Source organism: Gopherus flavomarginatus, chromosome 6, assembly GCF_025201925.1.
Source record: "Gopherus flavomarginatus isolate rGopFla2 chromosome 6, rGopFla2.mat.asm, whole genome shotgun sequence".
Classification (NCBI taxonomy): domain Eukaryota; kingdom Metazoa; phylum Chordata; order Testudines; family Testudinidae; genus Gopherus; species Gopherus flavomarginatus.
This window is the reverse complement of record NC_066622.1, coordinates 116818580-116838429: the sequence shown is the minus strand read 5'-3', so window position 1 is coordinate 116838429 and position 19850 is coordinate 116818580. Positions and strand designations below refer to the sequence as shown.

Below are 19850 nucleotides of genomic sequence, written 5' to 3'. Positions count from 1 at the left end.
TGTTTTTATGTGGCCTCTATTTATAGTTTAAACTATTTCAATTAACTACACTTTGGAGTATATTTTTATTCTCCCTCGTAAAATATTTTCAGTTACCAGATGAGTATTTTAATTTACTATTGTTAATTAATTGAAATAAAATATCTATCATATAATCAGTTTTCTACTTATGCAATGTAAGACAATAGAAAATAGCAAAAATAAAAGTACCATTTGCTTTGGCTTGCAAATAAGTCAGATCTGTTGTGATTTTCACATCCTAAAGAGTACACAGTCTACTTTACTTTTCGTAGGAAAGTACTTGATGAGACCAGTGGTCTATTTAGTTTGATAGCTTGCCTCTAATAGTAGTCAAGACCAGATACTTCAGAAGAAGGTGAAAGAAACCCTTCAGTAGGCATTATGGGATAACCTGCCCCTGAGAAATGTTTTCTTCTAAATCCTTCAGTGAATGGTTGGATTATGTCAAAATTTCTAAAGTTTATTTATTGCTTTTTCAGTTCATGTAGTGTTTCTGCATTACTGTGGAGCTTGTAACTTTAAACTTCAAAGCTTCAGGGTTTTTTTCCACTGGACCTTGAGAATGGGATTTTCAATGGCACTCAGCACGGGAATAAATGTTATCAAATTGAAGTTAATAGTAAAACACAAATCAGTTTTAATGGGATGAGACTTAGGTCAGCCCTGAGTGCTTTGGAAAATCCCACCTTTAAATCTATAAGAACTATGTCACTGTGCAGAGAGCACAGCTATTTAGTTCTTAGAATTACTCCACGCCATATATAGGACAGCTGGACGAACACAAACATACACACTCACTCTCTCCTGGAGACTTTCTCTCTCTTGGAGATGTTTTTTCTTGTTATTTTCATTTGGTCTAAATTAAGTTGTTCAAGCTAATAGTGCACAGTAGGTCTTTGTGTATGGAAAAATGTAATTGCATTTTAGACTCCTTTGGAATTTGTGCAGTTGAACAATATGACTTTTGCATACAAAAAATGTGGCTACTTACAAAATGTGACTTGTAGCTGAGCAGTGGAGACTTAAAAATTGAAATTATCACTGGGTCTTTGGAAACACATTTATTCTTCCTTCCAGATGCAGCTTGTTTCTGATTAAACTCATTCTACTGAGTATATACTAAAATTGTTCTAGCCCAGACAAATAGATTGTCATACAGAGTGGTCTGGATCACTTGGTAATCTAATCTAATCACTTGTTAATCAAATCTAATTGCTTGGTAATCTAATCAAAGTTATAAATCTAGGAGCAGTGACACACTTAAATAGCTAAATCTGTTTATCAAAAAGAAGATTAAGAGGTGACTTGATTACAGTGCATAAGTACCTTCAGGGGGAGAAAATACTAGGTGTCAAAGAGCTCTTTAATCTAGTGGAGGAAGGCATAACAAGAACCAATGGAAGCTGGATGCTGAATCCAGACAAATTCATATTAGAAATAAAGCACACAGTTTTAAGAGTGAGGGTGGTGAACAACTGGAACAAATTACCAAGGGAATTCATGGATTCTCTGTCTGTTGATTCTTTCCAATCAAGACTGGATGTCTTCCTGGAACATATGCTTTATTCAAACACAGTTATTGAGCTCAATGCAGGAGTAACAGGTGAAATTTCATAATATGCAGGTATTCTGACTAGATGACCTAGTCCCTTCTGGCTTTAAACTCTGTGAATGAATCTATGAATTGCTGTCCTTGCAGGGACTCCTTTTCATCACAGAGTTATACCTTTTACTTTTGGGGACAAGAAAACAATAATTTTACATTCTGTAGCAGACAATGAGCAGTTCTTCGAATTTTTTTTTCTAATCTACTTGAAGTCCCACCTTATCCCTCCCCCTTACCACCTCCCAGATGGATATTTTACATAAAACACTATACCCCAATGTTCTTATTGAAAACACATCTGTATATAGATTGCATATTTTTAAAGACAGTGTTTGTAACAGGACATTTCAGGTTGTGGGTTGTGCAGACTTATCGTCGCATCTCTGGTAGTTGGCACTGTTGTTTTGTTCTATGGCAAGTATCATGCCTAGGTATGGCAGTATCAAAGTGTGAGACAGCCTATTGTTCACTGAGCCGGCAATTGGGGGAAAAGACCCTCTCAACCTTAATGAAGATAGTCATGGAGTCAAATTGTTTAGAAAGTTACAAAAAGCAAGATCCCCTCCCCCCACACACATCAATTTCAGGCAGTCTTTATATTTTTGTTTGCTATTCTTCCTTTTTCTCCAGTCATTTTTTTCCAAGAATGTTAGCTCTTTACCTTCTCTGTATACAGTTCTGGCCACCCATATTGACATAACCCAGTTTTGTAGGCTTTCTCTCAGTGTAAACCTACTAATAATGGCTATTTATCCAGCCAACTGTATTGATCAAGACTGCCAGGTCACTCTAATCCCTTCTATCAAGGAGAAAAGAAAACCACCTCAAAGACCTGTCCCTTAGCTGATGCTGAGATATATAAACCATCCTATAATTACTATAGTTCAGGTAAGTAACTCCACTGCTCTGGAAATCAAAATACGGCATCATAGGTGCTGTAAAATCTTCTAAATATCAGGCCAGCCGTGATGGCACTTTTAAAAATAAACCAAGATTGAACGTTTGCATTAGCCTAATGTCATTGATATGTTACATCACCTTTTATTGCCTTCCTTTTTTTCACTCCTCATATCTGGTTTAGTGGTCAGAAGAGGCTTGTGCAGCGCATCTTACTCAGCGAGATGGATACCAGGCAACTACTCAAGGACAACTTAAAGATCAGCTGTATCAAGAAATTATCCATTACTTTGACAAGGGCAAGGTAAAAAAAAAAAAAAAAAAAAAAGCATGTTCCACTGCTTTTCTCTCTGACACACTCTCTCTCGCTAAACGCATGCCAAGTAGTAAACTTGCATCAAGTGACCTTCAAGGAGCTTTAAACTTGTTATAAATTGTAATTTGGAATGTTTTATGTAAACAATCTGCCAGCTACCACTTACAGATAATAATACTTTAAAAAAATCAATGGTACTTTTATAAATGCTGTGTTAAGTGTAAATAGGAAAAGAGTAAACAATTGTGTACATGCTGGGGGTGAGAAGGAATGAAGCATCTTATTTTGAGAGGGTTCATTGGCAATTGTGGCTAATGCAGTCTGTTAGCTATCTTTGTTTTTTCCCCCTTTGTAACAATCAAATTAATTACCTAGAAGGATGGATGAATCTCAGTTTGGTATCTTAAAGAGGTAGGGAGGGGAGAGGTCAGAAGGGAATATTTCATTGGAATTGCTACTTAACTCTGGATGAATATGGGTTTGACATTGGCTCATTTTTTTGTGTGTGTCTGTCAGTTTGTCTAAGTTGGCGGGGGGGGGGAGAAGGAGAGAGGAGACACAGTTGGTGGCACACCATTCATTGGGCCTTCCTTGCAGAAAATGTTTAAAAGGATGTATAATAGAGATGGCAGACTCATCATCAGAATGTGGTCATCATCAGGTATACGTCTGTTGTCACAGTTTATTGTACAGAAATGGTGCAAAAAATAGTCAGTTTTTACAAGAATGAATTGTTGTTCTGCCAACTCAGCACTATGCAAGCATATTTTTAATGGCTTCATATTGGTTTGGATGAAATTCCATTATATTCTATGCACTGAAAAAGCCAAATATGATCACTTGATATTAGTTACCTTTATAAATAGTTAATAAATGATGATATATATTTTAATAAAAGATTAATCTTCTAGATTCTTATATAAGCCTCCAGGTGTGCTTGTAACTATTGATAAGGTATGCTAGTCATGTCTCTAACTTGCTTGTAACCTCTATTAAATACTTATTAGCCCTCTATCAACCATTAATACATTGAACCTTAATAGAAAGCATGACCAAAAATATATTTTAATTGTCTTTGCAGTATACATTTTTGGGGGCAGCTGGTAGAAAGGGTTTGTTTTTTATTGCATGTTATAGTTTCACTCTTGTTCCTAAATAAATTACACATTTTTGTTTTCAATGGCCTAATTTCTTCAGTAACTGAACACCTGCAATTCCCCCAGACTCAATGGGAGCCGAACTTCTGAAAATCAGGCCACTGGATTTTAACTTTAAATTAAACCAGTAATGTCCTTTCTCCTCAGCTGCATGTGAAACAGCCAAGCTACTTTAAAGTTGTACTTGCCCATTTCTGCTACTTTTAGAACTAATGAGCTGTTTATGAACAGCAGGCAAAAATACCTGCTGTTTACAAACGTTCATCCTGTGCAGCATTACACAGTCAGGCATCTAAGGCTTGAGAGAACACTGTTGGATTGAATAACCCCACATAATTTGAACATACTGTACTGTATAATTCAGAAGTGAGAGAGGGAAGTAAATGTTCGCTTGTTTAAGAACTGCTGAACGGCCTATATTTTGCCCCTTTCACATATTTTTGGATAGTTAACAATATCAGTGTGCCCTGAGGTTAATAAACGCATGCAATCTTGGACTAATGTGTAAGGCAAATTCCAGAGACAAGCTACCCCTCAGTGGAGAATGTACTGCTTTTAGACCTTCAGAGTTAGGATCCAAGTCCAGAGAAATTCAGAATTAAATATTCTCTTAATATACTGGAGGGCTGCACTAAATACCATATTGGTTATAGTACATAGGCATAGCGTAGCAGGATAAAACAGAATGTCAACTTTAACTTTGCATGTCTTTGTTTTTGTAGTTTGAGACAAGATTAACATTTTGGAATTTAGTTTTTAAATTCCCCAATACATTTGCCTGTTTCTTGTATATGACCTTCCATCTTGCAAACATTTTATTTTTTCTAACTGGTTGATGTTCTCCTTTATTCTTTAGAATGCTTACCATTTTTCCTAAATCAGGGATCGGCAACCTTTCAGAAGTGGTGTGCCGAGTCGTCATTTATTCACTCTAATTTAAGGTTTCACGTGCCAGTAATACATTTTAACAGTTTTAGAAGGTCTCTTTCTATAAGTCTATAATATATAACTAAACTATTGTTGTATGTAAAGTAAATAAGGTTTTTAAAATGTTTAAGAAGCTTTATTTAAAATTAAATTAAAATGCAGAGCCCCCCGGACCGGTGGCCAGGACCCGGGCAGTGTGAGTGCCACTGACAATCAACTCGCTTACCGCCTTCAGCATGCGTGCCGTATTTTGCTCCCTGTCTCTTCTTTCTAAGATGTTTTTTCTTAACCTTCTCATTACTCTTCTAATCTCTGTCCTTTCCAAAGTAAAATGCAATTTCCTCCAGGTTTCCTATCTTTTTCTTCCTCTCCTAGATAATTATCCTTCACCTGTTTTGTACTTTTTGCTATCATCTTTTGGTTTTCCCCCTAAATGCCTTTGTGTACAGTTTTATCCTGTCAGTCTAACCTATCCACTGAATCTGCCCTGAATTGTCTGGAAGTACAATGTTTGGCTAAGATCTTGTAGTTTTCCATAAAGCTCTTAATCCAAGGACTTTCCTGAAAATGTAACTGTGTACCATGATGAGAGTAGAAAATAGAATGGCAGTAATAAAAGAAAAATGTAGTCCATGTGGAGAAGTTGATGTTAGTCAATGTCAAAGAACCACTGAAGCCAAGAAATAGGCTAGAGGCACTAGTAAAAATAATATAGATTTTATAACCCAATTTATGTGGTCTCTGCAACCGTTTTCAACAGAAGCTGTGGAATACCTGTTCCTATTCCTTGTAAGTAAAATGTACAACTTCTTAAACATGTTTTAAGGTTAGAGCTGGATACTATGATATACAGACCAATAAACATTTTTCACAACTATTTCATAAATTAAAAATGTTGGCCTCAGAAGTGACTAATCAATAAATAAATTCACACTGCTGATTGATTTGATAAAAAATCATGCTTTTGCTGGATTCACAATAATTAAAGTATAAGTGATATTTTACACTAAATATCTTGTGATGGCAAAAAGCTCAAACGTCTGTTGCAACTCACATGATAGCGTTTCTCTGTGAAATTTATACCTGTGCAGAGGACCAGTTCAAGGTCTGTACACTGCTTAAGTCACACTTAAGGCTTTAAATAGGAATTAAGTGGTGCCTAGGCCATGTATGAATTTTAGCCTTTGACAACATATTCAAGAAAATGATGGATACAACTAAACATTTTGTATTCTTCATACCATAAGCAATAGGAAATATGTGCTTACTGTGAACGAAAACTAGATGGATACATCCTCCTTTCACTGCCTCATCCCCATTATTTTTCATTTCTTCAAGACTAGATTACTTCCCTTATTACCTGTCTGTCTCAGGCCCCTACATTCTGATTCCAAAAGGCTATTACTTACATATAGTGTACTATCTAATGGGCTACATCTGCTCCAGTCAGCAGTAATTAACCTTCAGCTCCCTGCCAGGTCCCAACGACTGCTCCCAAGGTGGGCAACAGAGAATTCTGCCACCGTGTTCCAAGGGTGCTCAGTAGGCAGGATTGTGTGGACAAAGGCATGTGGGGAGGGCAGCAAGAAGAAGTGAGAGGAACTATATACATTAGGGATGAGTTTAATAATGTGATATGTTACAAAGAATTGAACATGATATGAAAGATAAGAGTAAACCACTGAACAAATTCAAATAGGAGATTTAAATGGTCAAAGCAGATGGAGAGGAGATTAATTTTAAGAGTAGCTTTTTGATGAAACTGAGGGGATGGAATGAAATGAGATGCCTGGAGGCCAGATAGGAGGAAGTTGCGAGATAGAGGGACTTTAGAGGTGATGAAGAGGAGGAAACAACAGTATTTAGAAAGAACCTGGAATAGTCTAAGGTTATAGAGAAGGAAAAGAGAGCAGAAAGCTTTTGAAGGAAAATTGAGAAGTTCAGTTTACACTCTTTTGAGGTTGTCATAGTTGAAGGATAATCTAGGAGGAGACATCAGAAGGGCAGTCAGCAATCCAAAACTGCACAAGGATAGTTTGGGTAGATAGATAGAATTATGTAGTGTTCAAGATAACCATTTATAAGAGAGCTATATTAACTTTCTGTTTAGTAAAAGGAGTTGCAGATAATCTCCAGTCACTGAAAAGAACAGATTCCTGTGTACTCTACTGAAGAAGTATGTATTAAATGTTTTTTTACAATAATATTATAAATTTTCCTTTACATAATTTGCTAAATTGCAATTTTACAAAGATTGATACAGCATGAGCAGATGAATTTTCCTTAGGAGAAGGTAGAAGAGGATGGGATTAAGGACAGAACCCTGGTGCACACCAATGGATAACTAAAGAGAAGATGAAGAGGAAATGCTGGGTAGAGAGGTAGAAGAAGAAAGAGGGCATCAGAATCACTAAAGCCCAGGGAGAGAAACCTGCAGAGGAGGAGAAGGGGTGATTGACTATCTTGACAGATTGAGGAGGGTGACTATGGAGTGAGACCATCTGCTGGAACTCTTTGAAATGAATCTAGTCAGGTATTATTATTAGAGGGTTTCTAGACACCTTCCCATCAGTGTTTTTGACACACATTAAATCCAGTGTTAAGAGCTGACAAAGAATGTATTTTTATAATTTCATTACATACGTAAGCTTTTTTAGTAGTTTTGTAATAGCTTCTGGAACTTAGGTACAGTCGTTAGGACTCTCCTGAGATTTAGCAGTATTGTGAACTAATATTCCTATCTTGGAACATTATATTTTTACTTATCGTTAACCAAGCCAGAAGTTAAATAATATCATAACTGATATCCATTTCTATTGCTAAGGAACCTTTTTAAAGCATATGAAACTAGATCCCAAAGCTCTTTTCAGGCTGTGACTATTTCATGTGAACTTTAAAATTAATTTAATTGTAGGCTATTCGATAAAAAGAACATCCTTTCAGATTCTCAAAGGCTTTCCCATAAAAGAATGTAGTCAGAGTCCTGTATATGCCACACAACTGAATTCAGGAGGACACATTTTTCCTCGTTCTTTCAACAGAAGAGAGACGTTTTCCCAATAAAATCAGAACCCATTCTCACTTGTACGCTATCCAGATCAATTGTTTCTTGCATTAAAGAATCATGCATCAAACAAGTACTATATACTACTAGCTCCCTTTCCCTTTACAGCTCATTTCTCTAAAAGACTTACCATGTCCTAGGCAAAGCTGGGAAAAGTTCCAAAGCAAGAAGTCTCTGAGGAAGCAGATTGGATATTACTGACCTTCAAGAATATTTATAGATTTCAGTTAACAGAATCCTTTGTCACAGCCATATTGCCCTCATCCAATATACATTAGCTGTAGTATACACAAGGGAATTTTTTTGAGAGTTTGCAGTGGATTTTAGGTGCACAATTTACTTGAAGATGGATATCTAAAACCCTCACAATGTTAGAAAAATGGTAAGGATTAGTGTTATGCTTAAATTTTCTTCTCCCTGCCATGATGGTAGATCTACCAATCCTTGTTGAGAAAGTAAAGGAGGGGAAAAGGCACATGGTTAACTGACTGTGGGCCACTGGAATTGAGGGCACTCAGCAACACACAGATTGGAAGATAAAAACCCCTTCTTACTCCCTCACTATATGACAATTGGATTTCCTCACTGAGTCAAAGTTGAGCATGTAGGGGTATAGTGGGATTTATAGGAAGGTCCCTGTGACCAACAGCAAGTCCTTTGCTTTTGGTCAAATTTCTTCCACAGAAAGGTACCAGTGTAGACACAGGAAGGAAGTTAAAAGAATTTTGTCCCACAGTTACAGTTTTAACAAGAAAACTAAGCAAAACTTATTTTTAGTGTTACAAAAATGATTAGAGAGACAAGGTGGGTGAGGTAATATCTTTTATTGGACCAACTTCTGTTAGATTTAGAGACAAACTTTCAAACTTATACAGAGCTCTTGTTCAGGTCTGGGAAATTTACAAGGTGGAACAAATTGTTTATAAGTAGTTAACATATTTTAAGGGATCATTCAAGGTGAAGTGACCCATTAATACTTCTCTAGTGTGAGAAGAGGGAAGGGGGAGTTAAGGATGCTATTAAAGTAGTTTTAGTATTTCAAATCAGAAAATGTGGTGGTGTCTGAGATGTTTTTTTCCCCCCATTCAGGTACAACTGTAGTTAAGTGAATTGTTTCTTCAACAGAATGGAAGAAGGCTGAGGTTGTTTGACTGCAGATATAAAGGAGAATCTCTGTTATAGTCTATATCATATTAAATTTTGGGATTTATGTTTAAGCTCTCATGTCATAACAATAATTTATTATTAATAAAAGTATAATTAATGTGATTTGTATTGCAGTTGCTTCTACGGGCCCCAACTGCGATTTTACATATTTGTATTTATTTTGCATAAGTTGCCCATCGTAGTCACATCTAGGTTAATCAAATTCTTAAGATCAAGTATTTATAATTAAGAGTATTCTCTAATATCAAATATACTGCTACTGTCTGATTTTAATAGGGACATCCATCTGTCAGTGATCACTTCATAACAGCCCTATGTAATTATTTTTCCAAAAGCCTGGTTAATTAAATAGACCTATCTTTGTGCCCAAAAGGCCACCAGACTCTAGCTCTGGTGAGCTGCCAGAGAAAGAGCAAATTCTCCAGTCAAAGAGCTTCTCGGAGAATGATTGTTTCCAATCCTAGAGAATTTTATCCCAGGAACTGTCAGTAGTAGTACTACAGTCAAGGGAGCTATGCCAGTTTACACCAGCTGAGGATCTGGCCCAGTGAGTTTATATTAAATGGCACCATGCATTTATACTGAAGCAACACTTTTAGTTACTGAAGGTAGATTGGGAATGTGCTGCTAGAATTATTGTTCTGATGCAGAGTTCAGTAAAAGGACTGAATGTGCTTCTTTATAATGTTGGTGTGATTCCAAAATTATTTAGAATTACATTTTTTTTAAACCTGAAGTTTTTTGAAAACTATGTGATACAGATCATCTGTCACTTTAGATCTGTCGCTAAAATATTTTCACAAAAGCAGAAGCTAGTGATACTTCAGTTTTGGAGACTGACTAGTTAAGTCTAGAGCAACCAAACAAAAAAAGTGTGATGAAAATTAAGATAAGGATATTTTCTTTGAAACAGACTTGTTCAAAAGATGTTATGGATGACTGAAGCTGTAAAGAAGTATTAAACATTAAGAAAGGTTCAATGCTTTAAAAAGAATTCTACACTTGCTGACTTACCACACTACAATAAATATTAGTTTTGGTTTATATACATTTGCAGGATATTGTTGCTATAGGTCAGAAGAAACTTAGTCTAAAACATAAAAAGTGCAAGATTTTTCTAATTATTCCTCGATTATTGTAGCCATATTACACTTTAAATAAAGTTAAAACATTTTTCTTTCACCATTTAGTTTCGTATATGTAGTTTGCACTGGAAAGTAAAGCCATACATTTGCAAAAAATCTGTTTCCTACTGTAGCAATTGTCATATAATTTTTATCAGGCCTAGATGCTTTGTTTTCAAAATAGTAATTAATAATTCCAATGAATATAAGAGCTGCTATACTGGGTCAGACCATGGTCTATCTTGCCCAATATCCTGTCTCCAACAATGACACATACTAGAGCTTCAGGAGTAGTGTCCAAAACAGGCTAGTTATGGAGAGAACCATCCCGTCTTCCACTCCTGGCTTCTGGTAGTCAGAGGTTTCGAGTCACCCCAGGCATGGGGTTACATCCTAGTCATTGATGGACCTATTCCCCATGAACTTGTCCAGCTTTTTTTAACCCAGTTATACTTTTAGCCATCACAGCATAACCTGTGGAACTCATTGCCATGGGAATTGTGCATTGTGTGAAAAAAAGTACTTCTTCTTGTCTGTATTAAATCTGCTACCTATTAATTTCATTGGGTGACCCTTGGTTTTTGTATTGTGTGATGTATAAATAATGCTTCTCTATTCACTTTTTCTATACCATTTATGATTCTATAGAGCTCTGTTGTATCGCCCTTAGTTGTCTCTTTTCTAAACTGAACAGCCCTAATCTTTTAGTCTCTCCTCATATGAAGGCCATTCTGTTCCCTTGGTCACTTTTTTTACCCTTGTCTGAACCTTTTCCAGTTCCACTGTATCCTTTTTGAGATGGGGCGACTGGAACTGGACACAGTATTCAAGGTGTGGGCACAGCATGGATTTATATTGCACACTCCATCTTCAAAGCTCTTTAAAAACATTAACTAATATTCATTCCATCCTTGTTATCCATAGGTGAGTATGTTGTGATCCCCATTTTGCAGAGGTAGAAACTTTGGCAAAGTGGTTAAGTGATTTCTGAAATTACAAAGAGAACTGAATGTACCAAATTTTAGACCTCATGAATTCCTGGCTCCCATTAGTCCCGGACTAGGCAGCTGGCAGCAGACATTAGATTGGTGACACAGTCTCTGTTCTACGTAATAGTGCTAGACTCTTGAAAAAAGAAGTGCTGAAACTCACTTATAAGTGAGAGAACCAGAAGTACTGGAACAGCCTTTGGCTCCCCAAAAAAGTGCCAAAATGGCGTTCCAGGACATTCCAGCACAACTCAGGCTCTGCTCCTTCCTAGATGTCCAGAGCTTGTTTTTGGGGCTCTAGACCCCTTGTTTCCTAACCCACACATACCAGCAGCAGCAATTGCTAAAGTCTGTGAGTCTATAATTGCTTTTCAAGGCCTCAGATCCCCTCACCACTACCCTCCCTCCCCTAATCCAGCAGCAGTTTTTGAGGATTCTGGGTTATTATTTCATCCATTCCATCTCTGCAACTCTGACAACAGCTTCTCTCTGGGACTCCAGATTCACTGTATCTTTTCTGCCTGCAACTAGCCCCCAACCTATTTTCCTGCACGGGCTTCCCTTTGAAGCTGTAGACATACTATATCTCTCCCCCCACAACAGAGAGCAACTTCTCTCTCCAGCTTCTGGCTCCCTCTTTCCTTTCCTCTCCCTCTTCCCCTCTCCCCCAGCTGCTAGAGTGGTTCTTCCAGGTTACAGGCTGTTGACTGCTGCCCTCTGTTCCACGCTCCAGCAGTGACTAAGCTGTGCAGGCTTCTCGTCAGGGTTCTGGAATGTGGTAGGGTGGATGACAAGCAGGGAGTTGAGAGGTACTTACTACAGGGCTTTGTACAAGGATGAGACCTATCAGGCTGAGGCATCCACTTGCCTTCCAGCTATCTGGCTCAGCGCCATACCAGCTTGGAAGCAGTCTTGTTTATCATGCAGCCTGCCTGCCTACTCCAATTGCCAAGCCCTACATAAAAAAAAAAAAAAAAGGAGCATAGTGGAGAAAAGATGGGATGGGTTTGTTTTGTGGAGGAGGTGGGTAGGGAGCAAAGGAATGTTTTTCTGTGGTGAAGGGAGAAGACCAAGAATGGAAGTTGAAGAGAGAAAAGAAAGGATGGATTGATTGATGGATGGATGGATGGATGTCAGTAGGTGAGAAGGAATAGATTTGTTTTGTGGGAAGAGAAGGAATGGATTTGGATGGACACATGCATGCAGAGAGTGTTTGTCAAATAACTTTGTCTGGTAGAATTGTATGGGCTGCCTGAGCCTACGGGCTCCCAGCATGGTGCTCATACCAGTCTGTCACAGGTCTCTCGTTTTGGCCTAAAAAGCCTCTGGGATAATTTGTAGAAAAACTCAGTTTGCCAACTCTCATGATTTTATTGTAAGTCCTGTGACATTTTGGTGCTGTTCTTAAAGGCCCGGGTCCCAGGATACTGTGATTACCTGAGTACCTCAGCTTTTATGTGAAAAAAAAAACCAACATTAATTTTGAGCCCTTATGGTTGTGGAGAAAAGCTTGAAGATGTGACCTAAGTGTACCCTGGCAAACCACAAGGCAAACAAAATGTACTTAACATTTACAAATTTGTTTTTAATCTCATCACTTCTAAGCCAATCTTATGATTTTTGGGTGGCTTGGCTCACTTTTTAATGTGTTTTGCGAAACTATTCAGTTAGACCTGCCCGTTAGCTTTGATCCATGAAATCCACAGCCCACTGACACCTACTACTTCCCCCAGAACCACCTGCTTCTCCTCTGGATGAAGCTTATTGGATGAATAAATTTCACCAGCTTTTCTTCTGTCCCTCAGCCCTTTCCACAGCTGCTCTCACGTGGGGGCTAGCAAGATTCAGTCAGCACTATTAGAGTTGAGAGTCGAGGTGAGCAAGTGTCCATGTAGGAGAGGTCTGTGAATCGGTTTCACTACACGCAGATCTTCCCAGGAGCGCTCTTTCTTCGTACGCCTTCTCAGCAGCCAGCTCAGGAAGCTTGTGTTGCTGCATCTCAAATTCATTCCCTGCAAGGCAGATGTCTTTGGGCAGTGACAGGAAAGCAAGTGCTTACCCCTTCGCTTTTACCCCATTTTTATGCTTCTGCTGTTTGAAGCAGTAGCCATGTGTCTTTCAGCATGGCAAGGAGGGGAGTGGCACATGTCAAGAAGGAAATTAGGTGGCTCGGCGAGAAATGTAACGATTTAAAATTTAGATGAAGGGTAATATGGAACAAATTGGTATCCAACTCATTCTGATGCTCATATTTTATTAAGTGAGATGCCAGCCAAGTTTCAGCCGTAAAGATAGGTTGTAAGGCTTGATTCTTGGATTTCTTGGTATGGCGATTTAAACGTGATTCTTTCCACGTACATTAGTAAAAAATGAAAAATACACATTTTAAAACATTCTTACTCTTCCTCTTTAAGAGTCTCTGTATTCTGAGTAGATGAAGGATATTGCTAGTTATTGTTAAATTATTTTGTGTCAGTTCGTGTGGCTCTTGAATTTCATGCTTGAAGGAGACAAAAAAGAGACAACAGAAATATACTGAATGTTTACACAAAGCAAAAGAAGTATTTCTCAAGTGTAGCCTGCTTTATCTAGTATGGATTTGTAGATTATAAACAGTTACTAGAATCTATCAGAAGCCCTGAGTTTTAGGATTTCCAAGTAGACTGTAAGAGTTGGTCACACATTGGGTACCTGGCCTGGCTGGTAAGAAAAGTGTTTATTTAATCTTCAGTAAATAAAAAGATGGGCTGATGAAAAAAGCTGCCACAAATATTTATTTTGTCACATTTTATGCACAGTTGTTTGCAGGCTTATCAGAATGTATTTTGCTATGTTTTGTTTAAATTTATTTTAATCCAGTTTCATTGTTTGTCTAAGGTATATGATTCAGTTGCATTTTTTTTAAACAGATGTGGGAAGAGGCCATTGCCTTGGGCAAAGAACTGGCAGAACAGTATGAAAATGAAATGTTTGATTATGAACAACTCAGTGAACTGCTGGTAGGTTTCTTTTCCATTCAGTTTAAATTAACATAAATATTATCAAACAGTTTCTCTGGAATTTCACTTTTTAAGTGTTTAAAATAATATTGAAAACTCCTCTTTCCTTGGATATACTAGCCCAGTGGGAAGAATGATTTACTTGGCCTCTTGTGGCAGATGTTGTCTGGCAGATTAATTAAATGACCATCTTTGGAAGTGACTTAAGTGGGAAATGTTAGGTTTTTATATTGGAACGAAGATAATCTGTTTGCTTGTGGTCAGAAGCAAATATGGGATTTTTTTAAAAAATAGATGGATGTATCTTGGCAAGATGTGTACATGAAAATTTCCTATCATTCCTGGAGCAATTAAAGATAGAGCGAGCTCAGTCTTTGATAGAATTATTTAATTTTTTTTAAACTGTATGTAAATACAGTTATTTCAAAGGGAATCTCTGTATAATAACTTTACCAATAACTGTGGAGCTTGTAGCTTGTTAGTAGTAATGAGGTGTACTGAACAGAGTATAGGACTGGAAACCAGGAAACTGAATTTTTTTAATCTCTGTCATTGACCTACTATTTAGTCTTCAGAAAGTCACTTAAAGTGTTGTTTTAGTTTCAAAATTGAGTAAGGAACACCAGGCATTTTAATTGTTACTGGGCACACATGGGCATGACTTGAAAAGATACTGGGGCAGAGAAGGCAGAGGGAGGGATAGCTCAGTGATTTTCATATTGGCCTGCTAAACCCAGCATTGTGAGTTTAGTCCTTGAGGGGGCCACTTAGGGATCTGGGGCAAAATCAGCACTTAGTCCTGCTAGTGAAGGCAAGGGGCTGGACTCAATAACCTTTCAAGGTCTCCTTCAGTTCTATGAGATTGGTAATTCTTCATATTAAAAAAAAAAGAAAGGCAGGCACTGATCCATTACAAAAAGTTGTGAATCACCATTCCTCTAGAGGTATACGTTGATGTCTCCTTAGCACCAACAGTACCTAAATTCTGCTTCAGAAAACCTGAATCATGAATGTGCACTTTATAATTCAGCTTCTCATCAATCCCAGTTTTTAAAAAATCTTTGTAATTATTAAATAATAATTTCCTCTCCTGAAAACTGGCTGGTCTGCAGCAATAACTGCAGGAGATACCATTAAGTGTTCCAGACTGTAGCCATGCTCTGAGTTCTTGATCTCACTGTGAATCCCAACAAAAGCTCGAGGATTCCTTCTTGGAATCTCATCCATCAGGGAATCCATTTATGTACAGACCTCAGGAATAGTTCGTATCCATAAAAAGACTGATCAATGTAAAATCAACTGTCCAGATGTTACATTCTCTTCCTGGGGAATGCAGTTTCTTGGATTTGTTGCTTGCCTTGAGATTATATCCTTGGCCTGCTTCTGAGTTCAGATCCATCAGATGTTCCTTCTGTGCATCAGATCCAGCAGAGAATAGAGCATGGCCCAAGTGATATGTAGTCTCTTGCATATATAACTTTTTGTAACCATTCCACAGATGATTTTCTCTCATATGGTGATCCCGCAACTCAACACTGGTTAAGAGAACTTGCATGTCTGATGTCCATTTAACTGTTCTAACTACACCTGTGAGTCTGTCTGGTTAGAAGATGCATGTGGAGATGGTAGGATAGCTCCAGGGAAGTGGTGATAAAGTGATAAAGCTCAATTGAAGAGTTCTAGACCCGAGCTATATGAAGGGCACTTCTCCTGCTACTTACATTTATTATGTGTGGAACAGGTTCTAGCAGCAAACCTGTTCTAGTCTAGTCTGACAGTTGAGCAGCAGTTGTCTATGTGAATGCGAAGGGGTCCCTCATTGTGGCTAGATCTGACAATTAGCTCCCGCCCTGTCTGGCACCCCATTCTGTTGGGTGCTTTCTCTGTGACCCCTCTCTCTTTGGGATGTGCGGTACTCCATCTTTGTGACTTGACCCTTGGGCCAAGGTCACTGTACAGTTCCCTATCACTGGAAGACTGTTTTCAGATGGTCTTCTGTTCCAATTATCCAGGTCCTTTGCCATTTCCTCTCTGGTTAGTAGGGGAACCTGGGTCCACTAGCTATTCTGGGTTCCAGAGCAGGGACCTTATGACTAGCAACCTATTTCTATGATTCTGTATATAGATTCTATCATCACTTGGATGGCTAATTACTGTCAATCTTTAAATTGGATCATACAGATGAAACCAGAGAATAATTTTTAAGTAATAGCTTAGTATTTATAAGTATTCATATATAAAAAAAATTCATAAAGGGAAACATGCATATAACTTTATCAGGAAAAGTTATTACATAAGATTTTCATCTCCAATTTAAAGCTCAAATACAAATTTTTAGAAGTTGCAAAATCATTTGAATCAGTGAATCAGCTGCAAGTAGTCTGCTGTCAGTCTAGATTTCAAAGAGAGATTTAGACAAGTCCTCTTCAATAGGAGGCATGCTAGATCTCATTCAGTACAGGAGTACCCATAATATGGACTTTAATAGGCTGCATATTTCTGCTCTCCAGTCCTTGTAGCTAATGTATCTTTGCCCTCTTCTTGGCAAGGCAGGTTTAGATTTAGCTGGTCTCTCTTGTTTATACCAGTCCAACTGTGTATCTCACACTGTCTAAGATTGATTTTAGTGGTAGCTGACCATCTGTGAAAACTGAGCTAATTCTCCGCCCTGTTAAGATTGTTCTGCAGGGCTTTAGTGGTGCAAAGCAGACTTAAAGGATGGATGGTTCAGAGGTTAGAACTCCAACTCTATGACTTGGGAGTCCCAATTTCAAGTCTTTGCTCCACCACAGACTTGCGCAGGTCACTTAGCCACTCTCTGCCTCAGTTTCCCCTCTCTACCATGGGGTAAAGCACTTCCTTCCTCACAGCAGTGTGAGGATAAATATACATTAAAAGGTTATGAGGTGCTCAAATACCAAGGTAATGGGGACCACAGAAGTACCTTAGATAGATATAGAAAAATACAGCTTGCCTAAGTGGCCAGCTAAGGATCCCTCCAGCGGCACTGAGGCAACATACCCAGCCCCACAGCCTTGCTTCCCTCAGAGAAGATGACACATCTACTGTGCTTGAAGAATTCCCAGACCAGGCCCATGATCTTATTCTCCTTAGGCAGCTCTCACTTAGGGCAGGGTTCACAGGGGAATAAAGGTAGCATGCAGCTACTTTTGGCCCGCCACCGAGCATAGTTTGGTTGTGCACCCGGCACAGCTTGGCAATTGTGAGGTTTAGATTCCTAATGTTTAATTAAGGAAGAGATAAGACAATGTAAGTAGCGTCCCTCCCATGTTCATCTACTGGGAGGCTTTTTAAAGCTGGATCCTGCAGCACCTCTGAATACTTTCTATGAAGAGGCTGTTGTTCAAATGTTAAACATTGGACTTTAAGACATTAGCAGAATGATATTTTTACTGCCAGTTGCAAAATTCACTTTTCCAAAGATGAACTGAGCTGTACTTGGTAAGCTGATGTCTTACAAACCAATTGCTCTCTGCCATATGGTTGCAGTAATAAAGCTACCCCAGAATCACACTACATCCACAAACAAAATGTTGTAGACTGAAATTATGTTAATGAGTACATATTGTAAAGTTATAAATTCTGTTCTCTTATCTCACAGCTCATTCTCATCATTTGAGCTTATCACTGGTTTTAAAAGAAATAAGAAGCTGAGTTCAAATAGAGATCCGTGGAGAGGCCTAATAGTCCCTGGCACATTTGTCTATGTCATGGGGTTCACAAACTTTTCAATTTTATGGATGGCATCTTAATAGAGTCCTGTTGACAACCTTCACTCCCCTTCACAATTGCAGAACATTCCAGTTGCAACTACAGCAATTGTTCACATGGAAGAGTAATGCTAGGAATGTATTTATATAATGTTAGCATATTTTAATGCAATTTAGCAGCTGGAAAAAAGGAGGGGAGCCAGTACCATGAGACCAGCTAGCTTCAGCTGCAAGTTCTTCCAGGATTCAACTTTGAAGCCTTTAATCTATATCACTGAGCCCAGTATGGAATTTGGTACTTTTTGGTCATGTCTACTCAAGAAATTTCCAGAGGGTAGGACAACAGAGTTGTTGCAAGTCAGAATTCAAGTGCTTTGGAAAATTCCTTTGGGGAAGTATGTATTTATTCTGTCCATGTTCTGTATCCATTAACACAAGTTCACCCTAACCAGAAAGAATATGGAGGATAAATAGTTTGGCATTTTTCGATATCAATAGACAACTGGTCGAAAGATGAATAAAGACAAAAACACTTAATAGAGAATGATTTGAACAGAAAAACTCTTACACTGGATTCTCATCTTCAGGTGAAATCTTAGAAGGAAACTTTCAGGTAAAGTGTTGTTGCTGTTTACTTTACAGAAAAAGCAAGCACAGTTCTATGAAAACATTGTGAAAGTGATAAGACCTAAACCAGATTACTTTGCTGTTGGATACTATGGCCAAGGATTCCCTACATTTCTACGGGTAAATATTCTTTTTTTGTTTTTTCATGAGTTACAGGTAGATTACTTGGTTTGTACAAATTTTCCTTTCATGCTGGAGAGGATTTGTAAATAGGAATCTTTTTGTAGTTATATGAAACAGATGTCAATTTTCTTTTCACTTATGACTTAGCAGAATTGTAGTAAAAGGAGTGTTTTATAAATCTTAAGTTTTCATATATTGGAAATGAACATGTATAACCAGTATGTTTTAAATCTAAATAATTGTCTTCCTTTTGACTGTTCCTTTAATACAGAGTGCAAATAATGATTGTCAGAGAGAACAGTTTTTCACTAGTATAGGGCCAATAAGTTTAATAAATTATTTTTGTCTGAACTACTGTATAGTTACAGTTTAAAATATCTAATAAAAGTATTTTCTAATTGTTTGTGATACTGTGATGTTTGCTTACATTTTGTCATAGTTCATTTGCAGATTAAAGATATTCTTAACAAAAATTGTAGAAGATTTAGGAATAAAAAGTAGCTGCATGTAATTATTGTATTAAAATATAATACTTAGCTAATTGGGGATTACAGCAGGCAGATATTTCCTATTCTAATTGTTAGAATCATAAATTACGAAAATGATAAGCTCTCATGAGGGCATGCAATCCTTACACCTGGTAAGTGCAGGATTTGTCTTTACCATATATTTTCTAGTGCTTTGTCTATGTAGTTGTAAATGCTAGCTTTGCTTATTCTGTTCTTGTGAGACGTCGGCTGATCTGCAATTCTGAAACTTGACTGCTTCCCCAGAAAATAATTGGATAAACATTTTATAAAATTCCTGAAAAACAAAACACAGGGAATGGTGAGAATAACAGTAATCTTCAAAACTAGAAAATAGAAGGTACCATAAAGTTGCTGGTAACTTCTCAGAGAGTATGTCTGTGATTTACTATTAATCTTGCCACATGTACATTAACATACAACAGAGTGCATATTTCCCATTACGGACAGAGTTATCTGTCAACGATTTAGAGCTGTTAAATACAACTTTGTGGAAATGATTCTGCTGGGATCATAAGAGAGGCAGCAAGCTGTCTTGAATATCTGAGTGCAATAGCAGTATATTCGCACATTCC

General features: G+C 37.7%; 1 protein-coding gene across 3 annotated transcripts in view; it reads left to right on the top strand.

The window, feature by feature from the left end:
- DOCK1 (dedicator of cytokinesis 1) overlaps nt 1-19850 on the top strand; it is a 620463-nt gene that overhangs the window by 529305 nt on the left and 71308 nt on the right. For all 3 annotated transcript variants that reach the window (XM_050959274.1, XM_050959273.1, XM_050959275.1), the window contains 3 exons: nt 2709-2828; nt 14178-14267; nt 18641-18745. In XM_050959274.1, coding sequence (XP_050815231.1) covers nt 2709-2828; nt 14178-14267; nt 18641-18745 — 315 coding nt within the window. The remainder of the gene's footprint in view (nt 1-2708; nt 2829-14177; nt 14268-18640; nt 18746-19850) is intronic.